This window comes from Rhopalosiphum maidis, chromosome 4 (assembly GCF_003676215.2).
Source record: "Rhopalosiphum maidis isolate BTI-1 chromosome 4, ASM367621v3, whole genome shotgun sequence".
Lineage (NCBI taxonomy): Eukaryota > Metazoa > Arthropoda > Insecta > Hemiptera > Aphididae > Rhopalosiphum > Rhopalosiphum maidis.
This window is the reverse complement of record NC_040880.1, coordinates 18,922,897-18,948,872: the sequence shown is the minus strand read 5'-3', so window position 1 is coordinate 18,948,872 and position 25,976 is coordinate 18,922,897. Positions and strand designations below refer to the sequence as shown.

The following is a 25,976-nucleotide window of genomic DNA, read 5'->3' as shown; positions in this document are numbered from 1 at the left end:
ACATTAATAAATAACAATACACGCGACGTGGAAATGCTAAGGGTATACTAACTCATATTTTATAACATCGTTTTCTAGTAGGTACCTATAGTTAGTGAATGTTAATATTTTTTTAAGTGTCATCGACTTAATATACAAAAGAATTCGTTAAGTGATGTACCTATTAATTATTATTATGTACACACGGCATTGAAGGGCTGCGGCGTCGTTAACCGCGACGACGACGACGACGACACATTCCAAAGTACTTGAGTCCTGCAGGCCGGGAAGGGGGGGTTTCAGGGTTGTACCGACGACACAAAACAATAAACGCGGTGATAATAGTTATTAATTAATCCGAATACGCACACGTCCACGCACAAGTACGTGAACCGACGTGGTCGTTAGCGCGGCGAAAAGTAGGAGAAATGCGCGCTAACGACCGCCGCTAATGTGCCGACGAGGTGTGTGTTGGTCGTCTTCTGTACAAAACGGTCAAAACGAATATGTATATGCGTATTAAGCGACGAAGGACGCGCGCGAATCGAGAAAGAAAGACGCGCGGAGAGAAGTAGAGAGTAAATTTCGAAAACATAAAATATTGTTGTAATATACATAATATACGTTTCGTTCCCTTGGCCTTTTGGCAATCGTCAGTAGTATTTATAAATACATTTTTACCGACGGGGTAGAGCGTCGACGGCGCCTGGTCGGGTCTTGTGTGTAGTCGTGTGCCACCGTTAACGCCGCCGCCGCCGATAAGTTCGGGCGACACGTGCGCGGCGGCGGCTGCGGGTGCGTTTACACGTACGACGGGCGTCCGGTCCGGTCAACGTACCGGACGGGATGGACGCGATGCGAGTATACGACGATCGTACCATGTACCTGTTCCACCAATAGTACCTGCCTACCTACCCATCTTCCGCCGCCGCCGCCGCGGATCGAGTTTGTGTCAAGGGCAACACGCGCCGGCACGACCAACCCGATCGGGACCACTACTCTCAGGCGGTGGACAACGACGCCGCCGCGAGTGTCCCGATGGCCGTACACAGGTCGGTCACACACGCGCGCACGTCACGACAAGCGCGTGTGTGACGGCGTTCGTCTTATCGAGACGGGGGTTAATCACCCGGTGGAAACGGCACGCTGCCGCTAAAAATAACCGCCGAAACCACGTTCGACTCTCCACCAACCACCCCCACGACGTCGTTATCAAAACGTCCAAAACGGCGTGCTGGTTTAAAAATATATTTTTATACCCAACAATGCCCTCCGCAATTATTTTATACTTATCGGATATAATAATAATAATAATAATAATAATAATGGTAATTATATACAGGATTCAGTGTTCGCATATTTTCGTGGTACGTAACTATTCGAACGATGTGTGTAAAAAAATACATAATAACACTGCCCGTAAAATATTATATAATAACATTTCAGATAAACAGAGATAAAAATGTTGACAACAGTAGTCGACGATTCGCTACAAATGCAAAACTGCATAGCATAAACAGTACCTAATAGACAATAGTATACCAACTTAATGTATAAACATATTACAAAAATAATATTACGATCCGTGTATACCGCGTATATTGCGCGTACACAGCGATTCGAGACAAGTACCCCGAAGGGGTACGTACATTGTCGGAAAAACGAAAATACTGTTCAACTTACCAATGGCGAAGGGAAGCTCCGAACTCTGACTTGCATTCCATTTCCGGTGCTCGTCCGTGAATTGTTTGGCCAGCCGAAAGTGATGATGTGCGAGATAATCGCCTTCGACGATTTTTTTCACGTTGTCGCGATCCACAGATTTTAATGAATAATAAATTATAGGTTTTATTTAATAGTGGAGTGTGATATAATTATAGATATTATGGTTGCAGCGGCAATACAAAATTAATTAAGTGACGATGCAACGACAGCCGAAATGAAGAACGAGTGAAATGAAAAGAGATAGAGAATGAAAGAAAAAAAAAGGGAGAACAATTAATGAAGAAGCAATTCTGTGTGCGTCTCCTGCGAGATGGGTATTCGTGCGGCGAGTGCGCACGTCTGTCGGCGTAGCGAAAATGAACTTTCAACAGTTAGTGGCGGGTCGGTGTTTCAAACCGACGGAAGTGGTTGCGGGCGATTCTACTGCCATCTGCCGGCAGTTCGTTCGTCAGCGCGCGCGACGGTCGCGCAATTACGAACTGCGGTTATCATAGGGTTTCAGTTATCACTGGACCATGGTTATTACCAAACCTCGATTAACCTTGATAAGGCGCAGCACGGTGATAGCACGGTTCTTCTTATCGTATGTCCATTACTCCACTGACGACTGTGGATAATCATTGAATTCGTAAAATCATTTTAATATAGGGCAAATTTTAATAAAATATGCTTTAAGCGTTCACATCGTCCACGTTATACTTTCCCTTGCTCCGTTTCCCGTTGCTGTGGTCTATATATGTTTCACAAACCACAGGACTTGCTCAAGCGCACGCCGCCCGATGGAATAAACCGGCCAGAGTTCCTGAAGCAGCTCGTTCAGGAGTTCCAGAAAACCAATAGTGCTGGTATAAATGACTGACGTCCTAACGTACCGCAATTGCAGCGTATCAACTGATGTATTTGTTTACTTATTTAGAGTCCAAGCTTCAAGTGTTGGCTAATCTTGCCAACTTTGCATACGATCCTGTCAATTATCAGCACATTCGTAGTCAGAAGGTAATCGATCTGTTCTTAGAACAGTTGGCTTCTGACAACAACAAACTGATAGAATTCGCTGCAGCTGGACTTTGCAATCTAGTCAATGGTAATAATTATTTTTGTTTTAATTTAGCTCTTCTGCATTTTTATTGTTTCATTGCATATAGTTCAGTTTAGCCAATTGTCGCTGATTTTCTTGGACTTTATAGATGTAAAAAGACATGTATCTTGTTACAGTGGGACTTTTATTGGGCATAGTAATTTCACTAAGATCTTAGTATTATCGTAATAATATTCCTATTTTTTAGGATTTAAAAAACCCATTAAGACAAGAATTGTTTCTATTTATAAACATGTGTTTATGACATAATTTAGTGATTTTTTTTGTGTAATCATATAATAGACCAGTGTTTATCATCAACCTTTGTATTATGGTGAGTATGTGTTATCAATCATTAGTGGTATACAATTCAAATATTTCATTCTTTGTGTGATACAATAAAAAATAAGGATAATAGGTAATATTTAAGTAATGTAAATTTAAAAAAAATCATGAAATATAATTTTAAATGTTGATAACAAACAACTTATTTTCAATCATCATACAAATCATATCGAATATCTATCAGTTTTTATGAATTGTGTCAAAAATGTTTGTACATTTTGTGTTATTTAATTTTAATATATTTTGCACACATTTAAATATATGCTACAGCACATCAGTTGAAAAATATTTTTCTAGACATTTTGTTTAGTTGAAAAAAATTTTGTGTCAATTCAGATAATAATATACAAACTAGAAATATTATAAATAAGATATTTTAAAATTGTCCATATTATATCAACGGTGACAGCTAATATTAAAACAATATAAATTTTCTTAGAGTATAATTGTTTAGTTTTCCATCACTAATATTATGAACTTTTATTTTATCTGGCTCAATAAACAGTACTCTTAGTTCTACATTTTTTTTTCAGTTCATATTATATAGTTTCCTTTTTGTTTTTTTTTATTAAAACCATAATGTCTTACTTTTCATATTACCTTACTATAATTATATTATTTTTATACAAATATGATTTGCTTTTTAAACATAAAATTATAAAGTATATAGATATACAGGGAAAAATAAATGTTTAGTTAAAGCTAATAATAAAAGTTATTATTTACATTTTTTGTACATTTGTTTAAATTGTTCGACTTTATATATTTTCAGATCCTGCCAATAAAGATTATATTATTGGAAATGGTGGTATCCAAAAAATAGAAAAAAATTTAAGTATAAATGATGACAATATAATACTTTCCTGTATTACAACTCTTATGTACTTGTATGCTCCAGAAATAAAAACAGGTAATTAAAAATAATTTATTATTATTTTATTGATATTCTGTCTTAATAACATTCATGTTGTATGCGGTCTGCTATATTGATATAATTTATTTTGCAATTATTCTTATTACTTGAATACTACATTAATGTTTAAAAAGACTAGTCGTTGCTTATTTTTTAAAATATTTTATTTGTTTAAGTTAAAACTTTAATGCGACTGAATATTTCTCATATTTATGAATAAGTAATTTAATAAAATAATATAATAAACTGGGTTATACTATGTTTTATTTTTTAAGTTAAAAATTACTCATAATATTCTGAAATGAGTGAAATTTTTATAAAATATTAATTATTTTATTGTGTATTGAAAACTATACTTTATACTTGTTACACTATAGTTGTATAATTAATGAAATAACATGAAACCATTTAGTAACTATTTTATATTAGGTAAGAAAGTAAATTATTGCTTATATCAAAATATATTTTATGTATAAATATTTAAATTTGAAAATAATTGTGCATTTTAAACTGATTTATGACAATATTTTGACAACAATAAATTGACTTAATTTAATTACTTATTGAACTTATTTTTATATTTATTATAATTTCTTTTACTGTACTTTATTTTACTTATTATTTTTATTTTTGTGTAATAGTAATTTTTTTTAATACATTATTGAATAATTTATAAAATTTACTTTAAATTTAAAATGTTATTAAGTTGAACAACTATTTAGTTAAAATGTATAAGTTATAGGCTTAAGGAGACACTGTATCCATATGTATTGTTTCACGAATAATAATATGGAAACTATCTCTTTGTACTTTAAGGTCCACTGCATTGCTGTGATATTTTATTTTATAATAATTAATATTCACTTTAAATTCAATTATTTGTAAATTTGCTCTAATATTAACTATAAGTAACTGTAGTTGGAATCAAGTTTGTAGATTTTCCACATTAAACGAGTGTAAAACAAAGTCAATACACAGAGGTATAGTGTTAATTATTCTTATTAATCATTTAAGTTATTTTTGTTACTTTAAATATGTAATTTAATTATAGTTTTTGGTATGAGTATAAGTAAGTATATTCAATAATAAAATTGTAATTCATTTATCACGGGTATAAGTACTACGATGACTAATTTTAATACCATTTTTTACATTTTTAATATGTATTTAAACATTTTGACTATTATTTAATTTTTGAACTATTATAAGAATGTATTTATTTATTTAGTATAGATAATGACATAAATTATCAATTTTAAAATAGCATTAATCATACTACTATATATTTAAATTATGTCACCAATTCCCATGTAAAATTACACTGAATTAATAATTATAATATTTTATTTTTTAGTAAATAATATATTAAAAATATAGCAATCTATTTTGTATAATATTTAAACTAATATGAATTTTATATTAATTGTAGAAATGTTTAACAGAAAATATTTATTTTGTTATTCATAAAAAGATTTATATGGAAATGTAGGTCTGTATATGAATTTTTTTCAAACAATTTATAATGTTTTTTCATACTTAAATAATACATCTTATTATGTAAGAAACTAAGAAGTTAAAAGACAGTTAAAAAAGTCATTCTTTGGATTATTTAGTTTAAATATTTGGTGCATTGTATATAAACTATGTGGAAAAATGTTTGCTAATTGTATTTTCTTCATACAAATTATAATTCTTCAATAAACTTGAACTTGAAAAGTAGTATTTAAAATTATTCATATATTTTAAGGTTTATGTAGTATGCGGTATTTATGTATTTTATATATTTTAAATTTAATTTAGCACTTAGACTAACTTATTTTATAAAATAATCTTTATTATTATTTAAGTTATGTGTTATTATATTTATTATTATTAGTTACTTTTGTAATTTTATAGTTTAATTTATTTAAAGTTAAATAATAATAATAATACATTAATACTTTTAAATTGTAATTTTAATGTATGTATATTATAGACTTAGACCGCATACTATATGAGAGTTAATATTAGAACAATTAAATTATTATTAATTAGTTGGTACCATATGTTTTTCTAAGGTTTTTGAACAATGAGAGTGCCAATGAAGATAGCACGTTTATTTTCTACAGCTTCATTCAAACCTAAGTTAGAACTTTTAAGCAATAAAAGTCTAATACAAATCAATGGCGATGGCATGTATGATTATTGCCAGGGTTTGATGACTAATGATATTTTCAAACTAAAAACTGAAAAATCTTTATATTCTATGATATTGAATTCAAAAGGCCGTGTGTTATATGATTGTTTGATTTATAAAGTGGATGATAATATACTACTGGAATGTGAAAAAGATGTTGCAAGTGACTTAATCAAATACTTAAAAATGTACCTACTAAGAAGAAAACTCAATATTAACATATTAGAAAATACTAGTGTTTGGGCATTATTCAGTTCGACGCCTCTAGACATGAAACTGAATTCTGTCAGTGTTTTTAATGACCCACGTCTGCCCATTTTAGGTCAAAGAATTATCTCTGATAAGACTTCAGGCATTAGAAATGAAATATTTTTGGACGAACGTGATAACAAATTTACTTATCAACAATGGAGATATTCAAATGGTGTTGCAGAAGGCAAAGAATTACTAAAAGGGCTATCTTTTCCATTAGAAATGAACTGTGATTATTTAAATGGTATAAGCTTTAATAAAGGCTGCTATGTTGGACAAGAACTGACGGCAAGGACTTATCATACTGGAATTACAAGGAAAAGAATAATGCCTTTAGTTTTTGATGATACGCCCACCGGATTGGATTTGAATGCTGATATTTACAATGAATCTGATTTAGGTGCTAAAAGACCACCTGGAAAATTGAGAGGATTGTGTGGAAAAATTGGTATTGCACTTTTAAGAATTGATGAATGTTTAAAAGTAGAACGATTAATTGTGGGTGGATTCACAGCTAAGACATTTATTCCAAATTGGTGGAAAACATAGTACGGTTTAGTCATGTTGAGTAAATTTAGATATACAATGTAGAATATTTTATATACATTATTATACATTATACAATTGAATTTCTTAAAACTACTGTGATAATTAATATAAATGAGTTTTAAAATTTTGAAGTAATTTACTTAATATCTAAAATAATTACTTATGATAAATTACTATTCAGAAATTTTAAAATTATCTTTATTAAATGTATGTTATCAAATATTTGATAGATAGTAAATTATAGTATTTTTACTTATTGGTTCAGTAAAATCCATATTTTATCTATTTTTTTTTTTGTACTTAGTTGAATAAAGCTTCTAATAAAATGTCCATACATTTATATATTAGTCTACGATTTAAATTGTAATGATATGATTAAATGAACAATGTTATACAATTTTGAATTGGAAGTTGATCAAAGATACATATTTAAATATATTAAGTTGAAATAAATGTAGAAAGTTATCAAAACCATCTAAATTGTACTTCTGGTAGCTAATTATCACTAAATGATTAGATACGTAAGTCTTGTGAATACAAAATATAAGGTCATGAAGTCCTGAACTTGCATTAAAATATTAAAAGTTTTTAAACCTAAAATACATATATTTTTCTAAATAATATATATGTTCTCCTCAGGCTTCAATATGATAAACTACTCTAATTTCATAAATGTATATATGTATTATTTATAATAATTGATAAGATTAAAATTATGAGTTTAGGTAATATTATAGATATGCATACAAGGTTTTTAAGATATATATGTATATAATTTTAGTAGAGATAACTCTGTTTTCATTAATTATATCCTATATAGCCATGAAGGATAATTAATTGAATGTTTAAGTTTCTTATAAATTAAAATAATATATGTTTTATATTTGTATGTTACTTGTGTATTTAAATGATGATAACTTTTTTGTATGACATTTACAGCAAGTGATAACCCCATGTAAGGAAAAATATAACTGAAGTTAGAAAAAACAAACATCTTACTAGTAATTAAAATCCCCCAAAAAAGAGATGAGAAAAATAAAAATAATATTACTTTAATACATATAACATTGATAAAATTAATATCTAGATGCTTTATATAAAATATAAATAATGTAAAATTCAAACACAAGAACTTTTTAAATTACTTGGTATATCAAAAAAATAAAAAAATAAAAATTGTTTACAATTTAATTAAATTCCATTTAAAAAAGAATAAAGACTTGATTTTTTTGTGGTTGTACTTGTAGAATTTTTCGAAACCGCACATTCCGTAACACATGTAGGTATTGTAAAGGCAATACATAATATGCATTTTATATTTGTATTAAGGTTGATTGCTTATTCGGTCTAACCAAATTTGTTGAAATATTTAATATAATATCTATATCGCATATGTACTATGTATATATTGTTAATCGTAAATGATTTTGATTAACTGATTCGAACAAACAATTGGCATGACATTAATAATATTTTATTCCTGAAAGAGTAAATGATAAAGCATTTTAATCATAGAAGATGCCAAGATGCTACACCTCTATTTGTTTTTTCTGTCTTATTAAAACTTATGAAGCTGAACTTAAATTTATAATGTTACATTGTTACGTATATTTATAAGACAGAGTCATCAAACGAGGGTATGGCTTGTTCTTAAAAACGTGACATAATGTCAATTTAAACTTTATTTATTATTTTAAATGTTTGTTTAAAACAGTGAGATATACATAACATAATTTACAAACATTACAAAAAAATGTATGATAATTTTTAAGATAGTTTTACGGGTACTTATTATTTTTAACTCTACACATACTTACCATTAACACTAAATAAAAAGCTAATCGTGTATGAAGCGTGTCTTAAAATTACATTTTATTTTACATTAGGCATATATTGTTGTACATCACCTGTCAAAAATTACTTCTTAGCAATTAGGTACATTTAAATAGGCACACAACATTTCGTTTCATAATTATTTGTCGTAACACTATTTATTTCTATGAATTATGAAATAAGAAAAAAATACCGTTATAGGAGATATATAACAACTATAACTTCAATAATGATAGTTTTTTTTTTCATGAATTATTTAAATTAAACTTCTTGTTATTAACATATTATCGTATGCATATTTCTAATGTCGATCCCAATTTTTAACAAATTATTATTTTATACCTATTAAAAAAGCGTTGATAAAGTTTCTATTAAATAATGGTATTTATTATTTTTAATGATTAAATTTTTATATAATTTCTATTATAATAAATAAATTATTCGTATAGTAGGTACAATATAGTAATTAGTAAGTAATTATAAATATTAAATATAAATTAATTCAATTTTGGGATTTATCGTGGTGCCTAAGTCAATAAGTATCAATTTAATTTGTATACAATTATAAGTCGTTTATTGAAACAAATATAGTTAATTAAAAAAAAGTAATAGGCAAAATATATCTATAATATTATTAGATATTATTATATCTATATCTGTGCTTTAATTTGTTTCTCCTTATATTAGCAAACAAATTAATATTTTCAATGAGTGAAAAAGTGAAATAAAATAATTTTCTTGGTTTATAATATGATTGATCTGGTGTAAAATCATGTATTTCAAAACAAATCGAAGTCAGAAATTTAAAACTTCAGAAAATGAAAATAACTAATTTATAACCTATCTATTATACTACTAAAATGTTTTTTTTATTCCACTGACGTTTTAGTACTTATAAATGACAAACAACGATTGAAAATTATAATTCTGTGTATTGTATACTATATAATATATTATATAGTATATAAATATATAATCTTTGTAGGAGACTTCGAAAGAAAATCTTCAAAACTCGTTTAATACATTCTTTTTTTTTTTTACAGACATCGTAAACCCGTCCACTGTCGGTTATATGCTGTTGCACGCTCAAAGCGAAAACCCCAAGCTGAGGAATGTGGCTAAAATATTTTTGACAGACTTCTGTACCGAACACGACATTCAAACGGCGGTCACGTTTAACACATAGTGCTCATCCGAATAAATAAGTACTTATATATAAAGTCAAATATAATAAATATATTTTATAGGTAGTTATCATTATATATATATAACTACGTTCATCATGTTTGCACGATTAAGTAGACGACTGCAGTCTACCAAAGCGCTTACGGTAGGCGATCGTGTAGTGATATCGAAACGAGTCGATAAAACGGATATCGATGATTTTGCTCGCCTGAGTGGTGACACTAATCCCATACATTCTGGCAATCGTCCGTTAGTGCACGGAATTTATTTGGCGGGTCTAGTGTCTGGGGTGATTGGTACTAAGTTACCTGGTAATGGCACGGTTGTCGTGTCCAAGAGTTTAAGGTTCCCAAACAAGTGTTATGCCGGCGACTTAGTCAAAATCGAAGTTGAAATACAAACCATAAGAAAGCTTGTGAGGTGTGGATTTTGGTGCAGTGTCGGGGACAAGGTAGTCATGGAAGGCACAGCTGACGTTATCAATAAACTTGTTACTAAAAATCAGACGTGTAATAATAAAATGTAAAATTGTAAGTTAAAAACAAAAACCTGTGTTATACCCATTTTTCATTTCCAGATCGATTAGTTTAATCACTTTTTAACTGATAAACTTTTAAAATAAAGAACGAAAATTTATATTTTATAGTTTATTTCGTTCTATATTAAATATACCATGTACATTGTACAGTTTATTGATAAGTATAAATGTTATAGATACATTGAGGTAATGCCAATGCGCATTAGCTGCTGCATATAAACGTGGTCCTACGGTGTAATTAGGTACACGTCAAATAATTCCCAATCGACAGGTCGACAACCCTTTTAAATTGTCTTGAGTTGTAGCGATTTAATGTATGATGCGATATGCTCATATTATGTTAGAATCGTTTAGATCGTTTAGATACCATGAACCTAGAGAATTCAAAGTAAAAGTGAAATAGTTACATTATTGTTGGGTATACAATGTGTAAAAGTATAACAATAATATAGTATCACGTGAAGTTGGCCTTAAAATTGTTTTGTTATCACAGTATTTTTTTTTTTTTTTTGGTCATTATACTCGTAATTTAATGTTTACAATATGAAAGCAACGAACGAGTTTCCTGAACCGTATGTATTGTTTCTCGTTAGAAAAATTAAACAGTTCTCCATCGCTGTGTTTCCGCTTATATTTTAAACATCAATTTAGTGTTTACAAAACACAGTTCACGAGGAAGTTTTCTCGTCATTTGCACGCCGTTTATAAATACTGCCGTAAGAACGAAAACAAGTGCATTCCCTTACAGCCTACGGTCTGAGTTTGTCGAGTAGAATAATTCCGATCCACACTCGTACCTACGAGTTATATTGTACCGCACCTTCGCCAACAGCTGCTATAAGACTATATGTCGATGACGATGACGACGACTACGGCGATAGTGTCGTTCGCAATTTTGCTCGGGTCAACCTCACTATGGTAAGTCGTTTTACAGTATACAAATATGTGCCTAATTATTTTTTGCGTCCGATTGCCTCTTTCAAATCGTCGCGTGTACCGTATAAACATATCGTAATGTTTCTGCGAGACGACAATATTATAATATTATCGATAGTTTCGTATAGATCATTCATTTCTTTTTCGATACCAAAAGGTAACGTTATAACGAGGTATCCTGCCTAAATTTTGTTAGTATATAGTAATATTTAAAATAAATCTTACCTATGTATCGTAATCGTTTTATAGTTTCGCCGATCAATCCGACGCCGGGGGTGTACAAAGATCGGCGATGCCGGGCCAAAAGCTAAACGAAATGATGAACCACACGCCGGCGGTAAAATCAGTACCGTTTCTCGGGTCGTCGAGCGGCGCGCAATCGCAGCCCTCGTCGACCGCAAAGACGCCGTGCATTTGTGGTGTGTTTTTGAGTAGCCAAATCACCAAGGTCGGTAATAAACAGCCAACCGGATATGCGGCGTTATTGCACGAACAGGACGAATCAGCCCCGTGTAACGCTTTGGGTGTGAAGACTTGCATCAACAAGTGTTTGGAAATTGTAAGTATACCGGAATCTTGGTCCGCGTAGGTATTTTATATTTTATTAGAACTGTATAACTATTTATATTGGTTTCTGATAACGTATATTATAACAAAGATTATGATTGTTTATCCTCGTCCGCAGATCGCCAAACACTTGCCAAATAGTCAGGCAATCATCTGCGGTTCGGTCGATCGTGATGTGTACAAGGAACGGGTGAGTTATTTTCACGAGAAATTTAAATTAATTCCATCTAGTTGTATAATTAGGGTCTTTGTATAAAATAATTTTTCGAATTTTCCAGGCGCATCTGTTCGTGAAAAACTGCAACGACTCGTGGATTAACACTCTTTTATCCGCCGGCAAAGAGTTCTGTTGCAAGGATGGACAGCATTACAAATGTCCTGTAAAATAATTACACGAACCACGTGTATATAGTTAAATTTTTTGAAATAATAATATATGTTATTATTTATTTTGATGTATTTTTATACGTTTTTTATTAAAGAAATATTTATTCAATTGTTGAGATTTTGTTTTTTAATTCATTTTATACAGCAAATGTACCAATGTATGGGTACACTCATATTTTTAATTTATCATATTAAATATGTTTTTACTATATAATATATTATAATTGATGCAGTTGGTCAGTTGATAGTATTTTAGGGAAATAGTAATCACAATAAGACTAGAATTATGCATTTAATAGTGATAAATTTGTTGTAGGTACCTAAATTAATAAATGTTATAATTCTAAAATAATATATGCCGTAACAAGACGGGTACTTCAAATGCTAGAGTAAAAAATCTATTAATTTAATAATTGTCCATTGAAAATTGTTTTAAATTTATGAGTTGGCATTTACTAAATAATGCATTGTATTTGTTACAAGTTATAATTATAAATTATAATAAACATGTTGCTTTTAGGTAATAAATCGTTAAATTTCAATTTTCAATATTATTTTAATTCTAGACGATTGAAAATTTACAAGTATAATATGTTGTATTTGTATAGTTTAACACAAATATTAATAAGTTATTATTTCTTCTTAACTATGTTTAAGTTTTGATGAAAATTGTTTTGTATTAGTTTTTAATAATTTGTAAATTTACGATGATTAAAGAATCAATTAGAAATATTCTTTCAATCTCCGTATTTCTTCAGTTATGTACCTTAAACAGTTTTCTGACAGAAAATAAAAATGTTAACTACTCACCTATAGGGTATAATATAGGCTGCGTAGCGTTCTATTTAATGCCCTAAGCAGTAAATATCTACTTAGTAGTTGGTTAATTACATTTCTATTTCTAGATATTTTGTAGTCAATAAAAACTGCGTAAATAATGTTTTCCTAAAAAACAGTCGTTTTTGTCAATAAATAGATTAAGACCGTCGATTTCCGAGTGTTACATACTCTTTTTATAAAAAATTAATATATAATATTTGTATTTTGTATATTATAGATTTAATGATAGTTGATGTACAATATATAATAGTTATAAATAAATATATATATATATATTATATTTTTTTTTAGAATGGCTTTGACTCAACGTGCACTGACCACATGGGCTTCAATGGTGATTTTCTTGGTGCTGCTCACCATACAACTACAGACCAAACAAAAACAGAGTTGGTATCTGATATTCATGCCAATTTGGTTGGACGACGCGCTCACGGCTCTGTTCATAATATGCTCTTGCGTGCACAGCAATTCTTGTCAAGCGATGACCGAGATGCCGGTGTTTTGCGGCAGTCGCAGGTGCATAATATTTGTCATATGCCTGATGAAGATCATCGCCCAACTCACCCTTTGCTATAAGCTGGAAAACCAAAATCCCCAGTTTCCAATATACTACGTGTTTTTGCCCATCTGGACGCTCATTGTTTACCTAATAATCATCGTGATACCGCCTCTCGTTAGACATTACAAAGACTAATTGAATTACTTAATATTTTTGTACATTAAAAGTGATTTATTGTCATTATTTTAAGTTATGTGTAAATCCTTAATGATGTAAGTGATGCAACAAGACTGCGGCTAAACCTATTATTATATAATTTAGTATATTTTTTTATGATATTATTTATTGGTAATTGTAAAAATTGAGTCTATTTTTATTTCTCTAATTAGTTATAATAAGTGTTTAGAGTTAATATACTTATACAATTACTATTGTGCTTTATTATTTAAACGAATAAAGTATACAAATTTGCGCAAAGCTAACATATTTTACAGCCCTTGTATAGCTGCATTAGATACTGCAAAAAATATAGGTATATTTATATAATATAAGTATATTAATATTATTTGTAATAAACATCCGATTTCATTAAATGTTATAAAAACATTTTTTTTTTCAATTTACAAATAATTTTATAAAATAGTCATTATATCTAAGTAATCATTGTAACAATATATTAGTTTTTAAGAAAATAAATTACACAAAAAAAAAAAGGTAACCCAACATTATGCAATTATCTTATAGTATAGGTACACTGCTATATAGTAGTCGTCCAATCAAACGTTATTAATTGTGTTTACTAAAACAATATTATAATTTATAGATAAGCGAAGTAGCATGTAAATAGGTACGCAATAAAACAAAATCACTATGCACTAAAGAGATCCGAAAAATTAAGCAAAAGTACAAATTGAACGGAATTGATATATTTTAACGGTTTATTGCACAACTTGAATTGAGCATGGTACACATGTCATAGGTATATTATTATGTTGTCTTTATGTATTTGGATGACAACGCAATGTTGGGTAAGGAAGGTATGTATGTTTTTTGTATTTTATTTTCCTTTCATTCCTATCGTTTTAAGTATTGTCGTTTGTATATGTGTGTATGCGCAGAGTCGAAGTAAAAGGGGGTTTAGGGTCTTTTAAAAAAAAAAAAACACGAATTTTAATAACGCCGTAGCCGCAGATACCGTTTTATACAGTAATATTATTTCAAAATAAAGAATTTAAAGAAAGTTTTGTGTAGAACGATATGATTATGTAGTACGGTTTATTATTAAGAGGCTTTTACCACGTGTATATCATGCTAAAGAAGTAAGTAAGGAGCAATTACGTATTATTTTCGACGATTTTATAAAATGTACCTATTTAAGGGGATGCAATTTTTGAAGAATACAATATGTCATTTAGACATATTTTTAGGTAGGTACCTAGTGTTAATAATTTCAAGTTGTTCTAGATACGTGTTTTTTAAAAATTATTATTAACAAGAAATAAACAATTTGTGTTAATATGTGTTATGTTCATCACTAATAATTCCATTTTAAGCACAGATAAAATAATTAATTAATTTACAGCTCATAAATATATTTAAATCAGTTCAGATAACGAAAAAAAATATGACACGTGTTGTGATGTTAATTTCACTACTGTTGCGTATACCTAACACAGAATGAGCTGATACCCAAAAAATCAATATACTCGTTTACCGCGATATAATAATATAATGTAGTTGATCATTGGATAAGTCTTTGGTACCTAATATTTGTAGTGGATTATAATAATATGGATTGTATTGTAAGTTTTAATCAGAATAAAAACATCCAAGTCATATCGGCTTCGGACATCGTTCGGAAACGGTGCAAGTGTTATATTAAATATCATATCGTGATTTTTAATCGCCATCCGCGGCGCGTCGCCGAGTTTAAGTCGTCAACTATACCCCCTCGTCATATACCTCGACCAACGCCGACCCTGCGCCCTCATGTGTGTGTGTGTGTGTGTGTGTGTGTGTGGGTGTGTGTGTTTTTATACGCGTCCGCTTGCCTCGACGTGAATAGGTGCGCGACGCATATTGTGGTCGCGACCGACCTATTTGTGGACGCGCTGGTACCACACCAGGTACGCCAAGCAGAACGCGGTGGTCGTCCAAGCGGTGGCTCGGGCCGCGGACGCAGAGCTGCGACACGTACGTTTCGTCTGCGTGATGGGCAACTTTTGCAGGTGCATGTGGTTCACGATGCTCTTCAGGTCCTTGGGATCAAGCGTCTTGTCCCTGGCCAGCACCACGCTGTACAACTGCGTGTTCGGCGAGCAGAACGTCAACACCATGTGATTGCTGATCGCCTTTCGCACGTACACCATGCCCGCGAACTGATCGTAGCTGGTCACCTGCACTAGGGTGCCTGCAAAACGGACGGCGTCCGGAAAAACGTAGATGTTTATATAATAATGTATCGCGGCCAACGTTTACCGCACATAGACGTGCTATCATTTTTAGTTTCCGCCAAAAGGTTTTTCGTTACGTTTTTATTTATAGTTGTTATTTCGACGCACAAATTCGTTGCACTCATATGATTTGATACTCATTTTATTTATTTATTCATATACTCTCCGTCTATCCCCGTCTCTCTCAACCTTTGCCCTTTATATTTCCAACAACATAGCAATGTTATTGAATCAATCCTGACTGCGCTGTTTGAAACTAAAACCCTAGTCAAGAAGATCCATAATGACATTGCGTATTGACTAATACATAATATGTAGATAGTAAAATTATTTTTTAAATTATTTCTTATTTACAATTGAACAAAATATCAAGAACAGCTGTTTGTATTGGACTTATGTAGGTAATTGATATAGTTAGTATATTTCACGACTTTTGACTTCAACCGTAGGTACCTATCTAGTTTTCAACAGTTATTGTTCAATCAATTATTATTATTATTATTATTAGTTATTTGTAATTTTGGGTTAAAATTTAAACATTTAACGTAGATATAGGTTATTAAGTTTTTCGTTTCAATTGCTTTTTGAAACCTTAATATAAGACTTAAGTAGTTAAGTATAGTGTTTGCCATTTGGTAAGGAGTACAAATTCAAATTATACTGTTACATAACTAATTTGTAAAGCTTATTAACTGTTGTTATTAAACAATTATAATCTAAAATATGTTACATAAAAAAAGATTTCTATGGTCTAAAATCTAAATACTATGAAATAACGCCGCAACTAATACAATTTTACACTGCCTAGAAAAACCGTTACATAGTTACATGTACCTAGCTACCTAGTACCTATATAGCTATATATAATATAACATTATAGATTACAGTACCTAGTGTTTAGGATGGAACGTGTGATTGAGCTGTCAGTTACGAAAACGAATCAGTTTAAAAATGTAATTAATAACTTACTCGTTCTAAACAAGTATTTAAACTAAACATTTGTTTAAAATTAATAATATGTCGAAATCGTTAGCTTAAGTAGGCAATGACATTACAGTACTCATTATACATTATCCTATAAAATAATTATTATTTAAACTTACGCTGTACATAGAACGTATAGGCACCTATATCATATTATATGTGAATAGACACCAGTACATAGCATAACAATAAAATAATAAATACTCAGTAAGTATTACTCACACATATTAAATTAAATAATACACAGCTGAAAAATTAAAATCGAATATGTATGTTAATCATGTTCAATTTCTCGCTGTATCGATTAACACGCATTGAGGGTACCTAAAAGCCATTTACTCATAAGTCGCTTTATGCATATTTTAACATTGTTTTGTGCGCGGTATATGTACATTGCAGTACATCACTTCATCAGTGTTATTATTAATAATTTATTACTAATAAGTCGCATGTACATAGCTATATAGTCTTATTTAAGTAATGTTTCCTAATAAAGGTTTGTCCACTGTATTTTGTCTTCAATATCATACTGTCCATAAAATGCTCAAATCAGACCGCGATAGTTTGCTCACATATTTTATTTAGCAATCAGACTTTTTTAATCATATAAATAAAATTTAAATAACCTTAGGGCCGCCCTAAAATATTAGCAATGCATATATTTGCAATGCGTAGTATACGGATCGCCAAAGAAAGTGAATAATAGCACGTGCCATAAATAAGTGGCTTGGTTTTGGTTATTACCGTTTTGAGATCCAGACGACAACCAGAATCCGGGAGATGATCTGTCTTTAATTTTGAACAGATATTCAACGTCGCCCATATCTTCATTCCAGTACAATTTCAGATCTGTATCAGAACCCGCAAGCGTTAAGAAAACAGAAGGACACGTGGGTACTTCAAATTTCTCTCCATGATACATTTTTTCATTTGTTTTGTGTTGTAGAACTTCAATTACGTACCATGTACCAGTTATCTGAAAAGATAATGAAAAATGAATATCTCTATTTCAAATGTATGTGGGTATTTTTATGGTTCGACTTTTTAAATTGTTTTTGTTTTTAAACTGAAATCATCTTTTTTTTATACATGCGTAGTTAATAAAACATTAATACTGAATACTTTTATACATTAGTAACATTGTAGTACATATTAATGTCTGTAAAATGACATCATCAATTTGACTGAAAAAAAACATAACATCAGTATATAACAAGGTGAAGTTTAAACGGCATATAATTTCATTTGTTTATAATTTCATCGTATCTTATCTATTTATATCAAGGTCTGATGTGCAATACCTACGCAAATATAATTTATTGAAATTTAAAAAAAAAATAAACGACGATATTTTAATTTCAATAGATAGTTTTAAATATTGTAGACCAGGAATAATGTTTTTCAGTCATATTATACTCATATATAAGTGCAGTATTAAATAATAAATATAAAACACTTTAAACTATATAATTAACTTCTATAAATGATTTATTATGTATAATTATCTATTTATTAACGATTTCTGTTGGGTCTAAAATCTTAACCATATCTAATAGATTTGTTTTTATTAAAAAGTTCATAATCTATCTACCTATCTAGATTCTAGTTATTAATTAATCTATAAAAATTAATAGGGCATATTTAAATTATCAACAAGACCGACAAGTTATAGCCTTCAATCCTAGAACAAAATTCAATATTGTTCGATTTAATTACTACTATTTCTAATAATTATTTAGATTATTATTCATAATCTTTAAATATAAAATAGCTTATCCTATATATCATTAGGTTTAAGCTTATATATTAAAAATTAAATAGCCGATAAGATTTATTTAAGGTATTATTTAAATGTAAGTAGTGCAACTATTATATCTATGTTTATATTGTACATAGGTAAAAGGAATTAATTATTACAAAAAACAAATAGTAACATAAATTGTATTAATTTATTATAAACCTGAAACTACCTTCAAACTTACTAAATAAAAATATATGAATCATTATGGTATTGTACATTTAATACCATGGTTTAGATTTTTTAAATTTATTATTTAAATAAAATAAAATTGACTAAAAATTATCCATTTATAAGTTGTAGTCGATAAATTTATAAAATTAAAATCTCTCGAACTCACCGTTAAGGTGTTTGCAATGCAATCTAATACAAAAATTTAATAGATGCATAATAAATCTATACGCATGTAATTGTGTAAATTAGTTTTATAACGATTTATTTAATGCATTTTTATACAATTTATAAAACTTCTAGTGAGCTGGGGCATACCTACAACTATAGAATATATAATTATTTATTTACAATATAATTAAAAATAAAACTGTTAAAAATGTTTTTTGATTATCGTAAATGTAAGTGTAACAATATAGTATAATTTATTTTTAAAACGTGATAGCAGATATGTGTATGTACTTTTACTAATTGTAGCCACTTTAAGTTAATAAACGTGAACGGAACCAAAATTATAATTATCTAACACGAGATGCAACTGCATTCTTAATACCTACTAAATTTTATTCTGTCATCGTTTAGATTAGCTGTTTACCAATCACCATCCATTACTTTACATAAATGAATCAAACATGGTTAATCTATTCTTATTTCTTTGTGTTTCCTGAAAACAATCAATACTCAATTGTGGCATTATCCTGGCATTAAGTTTTAAAAATAAGTAAGAACGGACAAGGCAGTTCCATTCAATATTAATTTGGAAATGCTTTGTTTGATTTAACGTAAGTCAATGTTGTATCATTTATATTATAAATCACCGAAATCAGAAAATCTTAAAAACAAGTATAATGTATAATTCAATTAGGTAGCTATAGCTTAAGGAATGATTGCATTTGTATGGACTATTATCTAGTTTTCGCTGTGTAATTGACTTTGAATGTAGGTATTTTGTCAATTTGTCGTTGTCCATATCCACGTGTATAATACTTATATTGAGACTATTGATAGTCTCTGAAATGTTGTGTTAAGCTAAAGTTTAAATTCATTAATAAATTAATAAATTGTATATATATAAAAAAAAAAAAAGTTTCAGGGCTAAAGAGGCGGGTAGAAAATGCTGATTTTTTAATTAACAATAGTTTATGTTATAGTATATTTAATATTTATATTGTTATTAGTATTGCATTTTTAAATGTATTACTTTGAAAGATTTATTTATTTTTTCCAAAAACACTCCATATAACTCATAAGTCAATATACCAATGTACTATAATCTGATTTAGGTTCTCATGAATCTATCAATAGATTTATGTTGTATATATTTTAAAAATGTAATTGTTTATAGAATATTATAATTTATACAATTTATAACTTTATTATGCTTTAAAAAAAAACCCAGCTTAACATGAGTGCATTTCCAAAGTACATTTCCGTAATTTTTAATTTCTGTATAATAACTACCCACGAGGTCCGTCATATTATAAATTTAACTTTTTTGACCCGGAAGGCTGGTAATAATAATTTCAATAACACATATCGAAAAAAAACTAAAAAAATTCAAACTTTATTGTACCTATAAAAGCATACTTAATGAATAATTTATAAATATATTTTTCTGTGGGATTATTTAAATCATAAAGATTTTTGTACATAAACGACGGATTATAAATGTCGGTCAGATATTAGAGTATAATATTATACGATTTAGATTTTAAACGTATAGTTGTGACAAACACGTACCAATTTGATTTGAATGTTTTCCTGAAGTTGCAGATTTCCGCAGTGTTCGTACACCGAAGTGGTTGTTTCATCCGAGGACGCGTAGCCCAACAAACCGCAACACCAAAACAGTACCAAAAACAGACGGTACATTTTTGACCGGAGTAAACGGTTTAAGTTTTCAGACGAAACAATATCACATCAAACGTAAACGAAATTATTGTTAGCTATTCGGGTTAAACCGTACGTTGTATTATAGGAAATAAAGACGCGACTTTAGATGTACTGGGGATTACTATGTGTGTACTACAACAATAGGTATATTATAATATCGAACTCGAGTTCACGACGCGACGAGACCAAGGGACTGTATGCCAATGTGTTTTGTGCGCGATGCTCTCGACGTCCCGGGTCCCGTTCAATTAAGGATTGTTAAGAGATTATGATAATTTAAACTGTGCGGGGTTCGGTCGGTCCATTTAGAAAAAAATCATTTATTCGTAGCGTGCACGCACGGCGGCATCGCGGTCATCGTAAAAAGTTCAATTTGCTCGCGCGCGTGTGTTTGTTTGTTATACACATCCGTACGTGTGTAAAACATACGCGATGACGACCGGGAGAGTTGTGTTAGGCGTTTGAGAGTGTACGTCGTCGTCGGGCGAGTGATTAACAACAACAACAGTAAAAAAAATAATAATAATAATAGTAATAGCAATGATAATATTATATTATTATCTTAACAGACCGTGCACGGAGCGTCCCTGCATCAATAAGCGTATCATCTGTATATCATATGAATAGCTATTTAAGGAGGTCGTTTATTATTGTGGCACAGGTACCCACTATAGCCGATAAACGAAAGACGTATTTACTGCGGTATCCGATGCATAATGGACTGACCTCAGGGTTATCATACAGATACTTCGCCGTTGACTTGTACGAACTGTAGTACTGACTGCGATACTGTACATGATGTATAACATGTATTGATCATTATAATCGTAGTAAAATTACATGTGTACGCGTGCAGCATGCTAGAGAGATAGATAAGCATATCGACCACATTATACATATAGGAGAGTGAAATATAGTGGCATGTATAAGTAAAAAATTAGTGGAGAGGAAGCGAAATAATTTATTTACCAAAATCAAAACTATACGAGTATAACCTAATTTTTTAGGTTGTACACAAGTATTAGAATTCAGATTTTATGGCTTAGAAACAAACCGCGTGTATCCGATATCCAATAAATAATAAGTATACATACGAGTTAATTAAAGAATTATAATAGCTATAACTAGTTTGAAAACAAAAATAATATGATGGATCACAATTCATGAAATAATATTATTGGATATTTTTGTAACCCAGATAATGTGATAACGTTGACAATCCTTCGACATATTCTACAACAGGAGAAATGTGATATAAATGGAATTTATATTTTAATATTTTTATCAGATAAATGTATTATAATGTATTCATTATTTTTTTTTTTTTTTTTGTAAAATACTTAAAGACTTCTATTGCTGGTATATCTGAGAGGGGAGGCAAAACCTTGAGCCCTCCGCGAAAATTTCGGAGGGGACAAGTGACTGCACACCCTGCTACAGTTACACCTATGGTTAAATAAATATATTTACATTGGATAAATTAGTGAGAAGATATGTAATCAAAATTTATTTAAAGCTCTTGTATATGTCCGACCTTATTTACACAATCGCAGAAATCTTTAATCAGTTTAATCTGCTTCATCATCGCCACTATACAAATGCGGGTTAAGTAAACCAATATAATCTGATGTACTTAATAAAGTCTATCTTCCCAAATTATAGGACTTATGTGTGCAAGTACTGCAAGTCGTTGATTTTCGCAGTATTCCTGTTCATCATTCCCAATTAGAATTAGTTACTAGTCTGGAGTTGTTCCTAGGTAGAATGTTAATGTTCCATCTTAAAAATTAAACGTATATTTTATTTTTAAAAGTCAAACATATTATAAATTATTTAATGTTTAATTATTTTAAATTGTGTTTGATTTAATTTATTACAAGCATATAGGCACGTGCAAATGTGCAAATACGTGCTACGTCTTTAAATAGTTTAAATAAACGCTAGTACGCTACATCAATCAGAAATGTGCGTTACAAAACCATGTACGCATATTGTTTCGTCATTTTTGGATATAGTAGATCTCAGTGTAAAAGGAATACGAGGTTGCACAGGTTATATGACATAGCCACTGAGCCATCGCATAGATGGAGTACAGCAGTACGCGTAAAGAAAAAACGGGTTTTTTTTTTTTTTTTTTTGATTTTGCTACAAATTAACCCGAGGGCATTTGAGAATAAAGTGAACTAATATTTGATATAGCGCCAAAAAACGATCGCTGTGTTTTGGATTCATAGACAACACGTAGCAGAAAGGTTTTAGGGGTGTAACAATCATGCTTGCTGGGGTTGTGGAGAGCGAAAATAAATAAATATTTTGTTTGTTATGGGGTCCTGTAAATTAGTTTTACAAACAAAAACAAAAAATAAACCACTGTTGTGACAAGGCCATGTAGTTTTTGGTATTATAAGTTCTTATGTCATAAAAAATATAAATGATAACGTTGCTTTCACTGTTTTGCTTTAATGACTAAACTTAAGTTTAGTCTATTGGTTGTTGCAATAAGTACAGTCATTTATATTTACTTTAAATGTTTAGGACTCAAATTATTTAACGCGATTCATCATAAATATAAAGCACTGACTATAGATATAATTTCTTGCCAGAAACCATACACAATGTTGAAGACCAAAACAATGTTACAATGGCTCTAAAACGTGATAACAAACACCTATTTACAAAAAAAAAAAAAAATCGCACATCATTGTATATAACCATTACATTTACCGCTCCATCACTCTGAGTACAAAATATATTTTTCACATGTCCGCAGTTTATTGTCATTATAAAATTATCGGTAAAAATAATTATAATATTCATGTAGTTTTGTGACTTAGTTTAGTATATTAAGACATAATTACAATACGATACGGTACACCGATACGTGTAATTAATAATAGTAATTTATCACGTAAAATATTGTAACATCGTACGTGTCAACTGTAAGTATATTATGTTATATATTATTATTATATGTAGATATATATCACGGCGCGTAGAAACGGCAACGGAGACGGCCGTTTCCTATGCATATATATAATATTCCGTAATAACGCGTGTTTTTTCGTAGGCGGATTCACCAGAGCTCTTATATCCGTTCGGTACCGGTCAATTAGTGGACTATTAAAATTAATTCACAAATTTTTGTTGTCCGGTTACAGAAATAATTTCCTTCACACACCGAGTGTGTGTGTGTGTGTGTGTGTGTGTGTGTGTGTGTGTGTGTGTGTGTGCGTGTACAATATATAACGTGGGTATTCCGTCGTCTTTATAGAAGCACAATAATAACATGTATACTACGTATCAATTTGTGTACAGAATGTAAGTTTTTCATTAACCCCGAGGACCCTACGCGGCGGTGCAACAATCATCATGATGCAGCGCCGACCGGATGCGCGGCATTCGCTACCGTCCGTTTTCCGAAATTGGAACACACGCACATAAGAAAAAAATAATGTCACTTGATTGGCATAGTGATCTTTTAGCCTCTGCTAAGGCCTTGTCACCGGTGCACACAACATACACCCATATATATATATATATATATATATATATATATATGGCCGTTTACACGCGTATTGTACTTAGGTATATAAATGCATATTATACATTGCGCGTTGGAGTACAAAAGTTTCACGGGTTCACCATAATATAACGAGGTATTACAGTGTTCGGGGATTTAAATCACTTTAATATTAAAAGTTCTGATAGTACATAAACACTGAAATGTATAAAAATCTACTACCCAATCATTAATCTTAAAACATGTACTTATTTACACTATTCGTCATATCCGTTTTTTTTCCTAGTCAATTATCGCATTACCGTTTAATTAGAAATCGGCACCCAGTTACCTTTATTATAATTATTAATTACTAATTAGCAATTTATAGTTTACACTACCTAAATATAATGTCATATTAAGAGGACGTCATACCCACATGTGTTATCTCCATCTTACAAAAATAAAACATAGCAAATTTACGTTCAGCGGTATCAATTTGATGCTGCTAGCTTTAATTTTAAAGTCAATTTACCTGTTATTAAACTTAGAGTTAATAATATTATCTAAGGCTTTTTATGGGTTTTTATTGGTATTTTAAATTTTAAAGTGAGTTATAATTAAGTAAAATATTAAAACTTTAAAAAGCTCATAAGTCACTTAAAAAAATATCAATAAAAGCCTATTATATAATAGTCTAGATAATATTACCTTTAAGTTACATTATATTCGTAAATACATTTTTCAAAAAATCTATATTTTGACTAAGATAGAGCTAGTATAAGTTCATGAAGTTTAGATTTTGAGGGAAGGTATGTGTCTTATGAATCTGAAAAGTATACTTACACGTTCACAAGAATAGAATCCTTTTTAATCACTGAGAAAAAAGTTCGAAAAAGTTAATTTTTAATATCGTTCTATGGACGGGATTACGGGAGGACCTGTTGCTGGTCGATTCCGACTATTTTTTATTTTACGCCATTTTACAGGGTAAGAATTATCGATGAAATTTCAAAACTAAGTTTAAACGTTCAAAGACATCACGTACATTATATCTGTGAAAAATTGTTTTCAAAAATATTAATTTTTACTACGATGGGGCCGGAAATATGATGCGATTATATATTTTAATATTTATTGTTTATACCGTTGTCAGTTGTCATATGTATATGTTATTTGAATATCCACTAAAAAAGTACATTTCTTAATTATTTTGAATACATAGATGATCACCTTGAATTGTGAAATGACGGGTCTTGACGACATTACTCTTTTTAATACGTCGTCCATGATTTTTTTTTTTTTACCAAAAATAAATATAAGTAACATTCTTGACTAAAAGGTTTCTATATAGTGTATGTTAGCTATTAGGCACC

General features: G+C 30.1%; 6 protein-coding genes across 8 annotated transcripts in view; 4 read left to right on the top strand and 2 right to left on the bottom strand.

Moving 5' to 3' along the window:
- The window catches only part of LOC113550643 (protein tramtrack, beta isoform-like), a 36,302-nt gene extending 34,242 nt beyond the window's left edge, over window positions 1-2,060 (bottom strand). For both annotated transcript variants that reach the window (XM_026952601.1, XM_026952603.1), the window contains exon 1: window positions 1,663-2,060. The gene's annotated coding sequence lies outside the window, so the exon portion shown is untranslated. The remainder of the gene's footprint in view (window positions 1-1,662) is intronic.
- A 220-nt stretch (window positions 2,061-2,280) lies between these two features.
- Window positions 2,281-13,734, top strand: LOC113550373 (armadillo repeat-containing protein 7). 2 transcript variants are annotated; one of them, XM_026952142.1, is made up of 5 exons: window positions 2,281-2,549; window positions 2,621-2,788; window positions 3,900-4,037; window positions 9,894-10,055; window positions 13,595-13,734. In XM_026952142.1, the coding sequence occupies exons 1-4, from the start codon at window positions 2,441-2,443 to the stop codon at window positions 10,034-10,036; spliced, it is 558 nt and encodes a 185-aa protein (XP_026807943.1). In that variant the 5' UTR covers window positions 2,281-2,440; the 3' UTR covers window positions 10,037-10,055; window positions 13,595-13,734. The 2 variants fall into 2 exon arrangements, with proteins under 2 accessions (XP_026807943.1, XP_026807942.1); XM_026952141.1 differs by lacking the exons at window positions 2,281-2,549; window positions 2,621-2,788; window positions 9,894-10,055; window positions 13,595-13,734 and adding an exon at window positions 6,098-7,127.
- Window positions 10,062-10,678, top strand: LOC113550376 (3-hydroxybutyryl-CoA dehydratase-like). Its single transcript, XM_026952146.1, has one exon. It carries the CDS (start codon window positions 10,133-10,135, stop codon window positions 10,559-10,561), a length of 429 nt encoding a protein of 142 aa, XP_026807947.1. The 5' UTR covers window positions 10,062-10,132; the 3' UTR covers window positions 10,562-10,678.
- On the top strand, window positions 10,827-12,572 carry LOC113550375 (follicle cell protein 3C-1). Its single transcript, XM_026952145.1, has 4 exons — window positions 10,827-11,491; window positions 11,759-12,068; window positions 12,195-12,266; window positions 12,355-12,572. Exons 1-4 carry the CDS (start codon window positions 11,421-11,423, stop codon window positions 12,463-12,465), a joined length of 564 nt encoding a protein of 187 aa, XP_026807946.1. The 5' UTR covers window positions 10,827-11,420; the 3' UTR covers window positions 12,466-12,572.
- LOC113548398 (transmembrane protein 60) lies at window positions 13,596-13,997 on the top strand. The gene has a single exon (XM_026949265.1). It carries the CDS (start codon window positions 13,596-13,598, stop codon window positions 13,995-13,997), a length of 402 nt encoding a protein of 133 aa, XP_026805066.1.
- Window positions 13,998-14,022: 25 nt separating this feature from the next.
- LOC113550374 lies at window positions 14,023-21,532 on the bottom strand. The gene is made up of 3 exons (XM_026952143.1): window positions 20,949-21,532; window positions 17,984-18,215; window positions 14,023-16,212 (listed from the first exon to the last, which is right to left on the bottom strand). The coding sequence occupies exons 1-3, from the start codon at window positions 21,078-21,080 to the stop codon at window positions 15,899-15,901; spliced, it is 678 nt and encodes a 225-aa protein (XP_026807944.1). The 5' UTR covers window positions 21,081-21,532; the 3' UTR covers window positions 14,023-15,898.
- Window positions 21,533-25,976: the final 4,444 nt, after the last annotated feature.

What these genes read in the sequence shown, in the direction of transcription:
- LOC113550373 (XM_026952141.1), top strand. Translation starts at nt 6,109, where the DNA reads ATGAGAGTGCCAATGAAGATAGCACGTTTATTTTCTACAGCTTCATTC.
- LOC113550376 (XM_026952146.1), top strand. Translation starts at nt 10,133, where the DNA reads ATGTTTGCACGATTAAGTAGACGACTGCAGTCTACCAAAGCGCTTACG.
- LOC113550375 (XM_026952145.1), top strand. Translation starts at nt 11,421, where the DNA reads ATGTCGATGACGATGACGACGACTACGGCGATAGTGTCGTTCGCAATT. An exon ending in CTCGGGTCAACCTCACTATG is followed by an intron (nt 11,492 to 11,758) that starts GTAAGTCGTTTT and finishes ATCGTTTTATAG; the next exon opens with TTTCGCCGATCAATCCGACG. An exon ending in GTGATGTGTACAAGGAACGG is followed by an intron (nt 12,267 to 12,354) that starts GTGAGTTATTTT and finishes CGAATTTTCCAG; the next exon opens with GCGCATCTGTTCGTGAAAAA.
- LOC113548398 (XM_026949265.1), top strand. Translation starts at nt 13,596, where the DNA reads ATGGCTTTGACTCAACGTGCACTGACCACATGGGCTTCAATGGTGATT.
- LOC113550374 (XM_026952143.1), bottom strand. Translation starts at nt 21,080, where the DNA reads ATGTACCGTCTGTTTTTGGTACTGTTTTGGTGTTGCGGTTTGTTGGGC. An exon ending in AAAACATTCAAATCAAATTG is followed by an intron (nt 18,216 to 20,948) that starts GTACGTGTTTGT and finishes TTATCTTTTCAG; the next exon opens with ATAACTGGTACATGGTACGT. An exon ending in GTCGTCTGGATCTCAAAACG is followed by an intron (nt 16,213 to 17,983) that starts GTAATAACCAAA and finishes TCCGTTTTGCAG; the next exon opens with GCACCCTAGTGCAGGTGACC.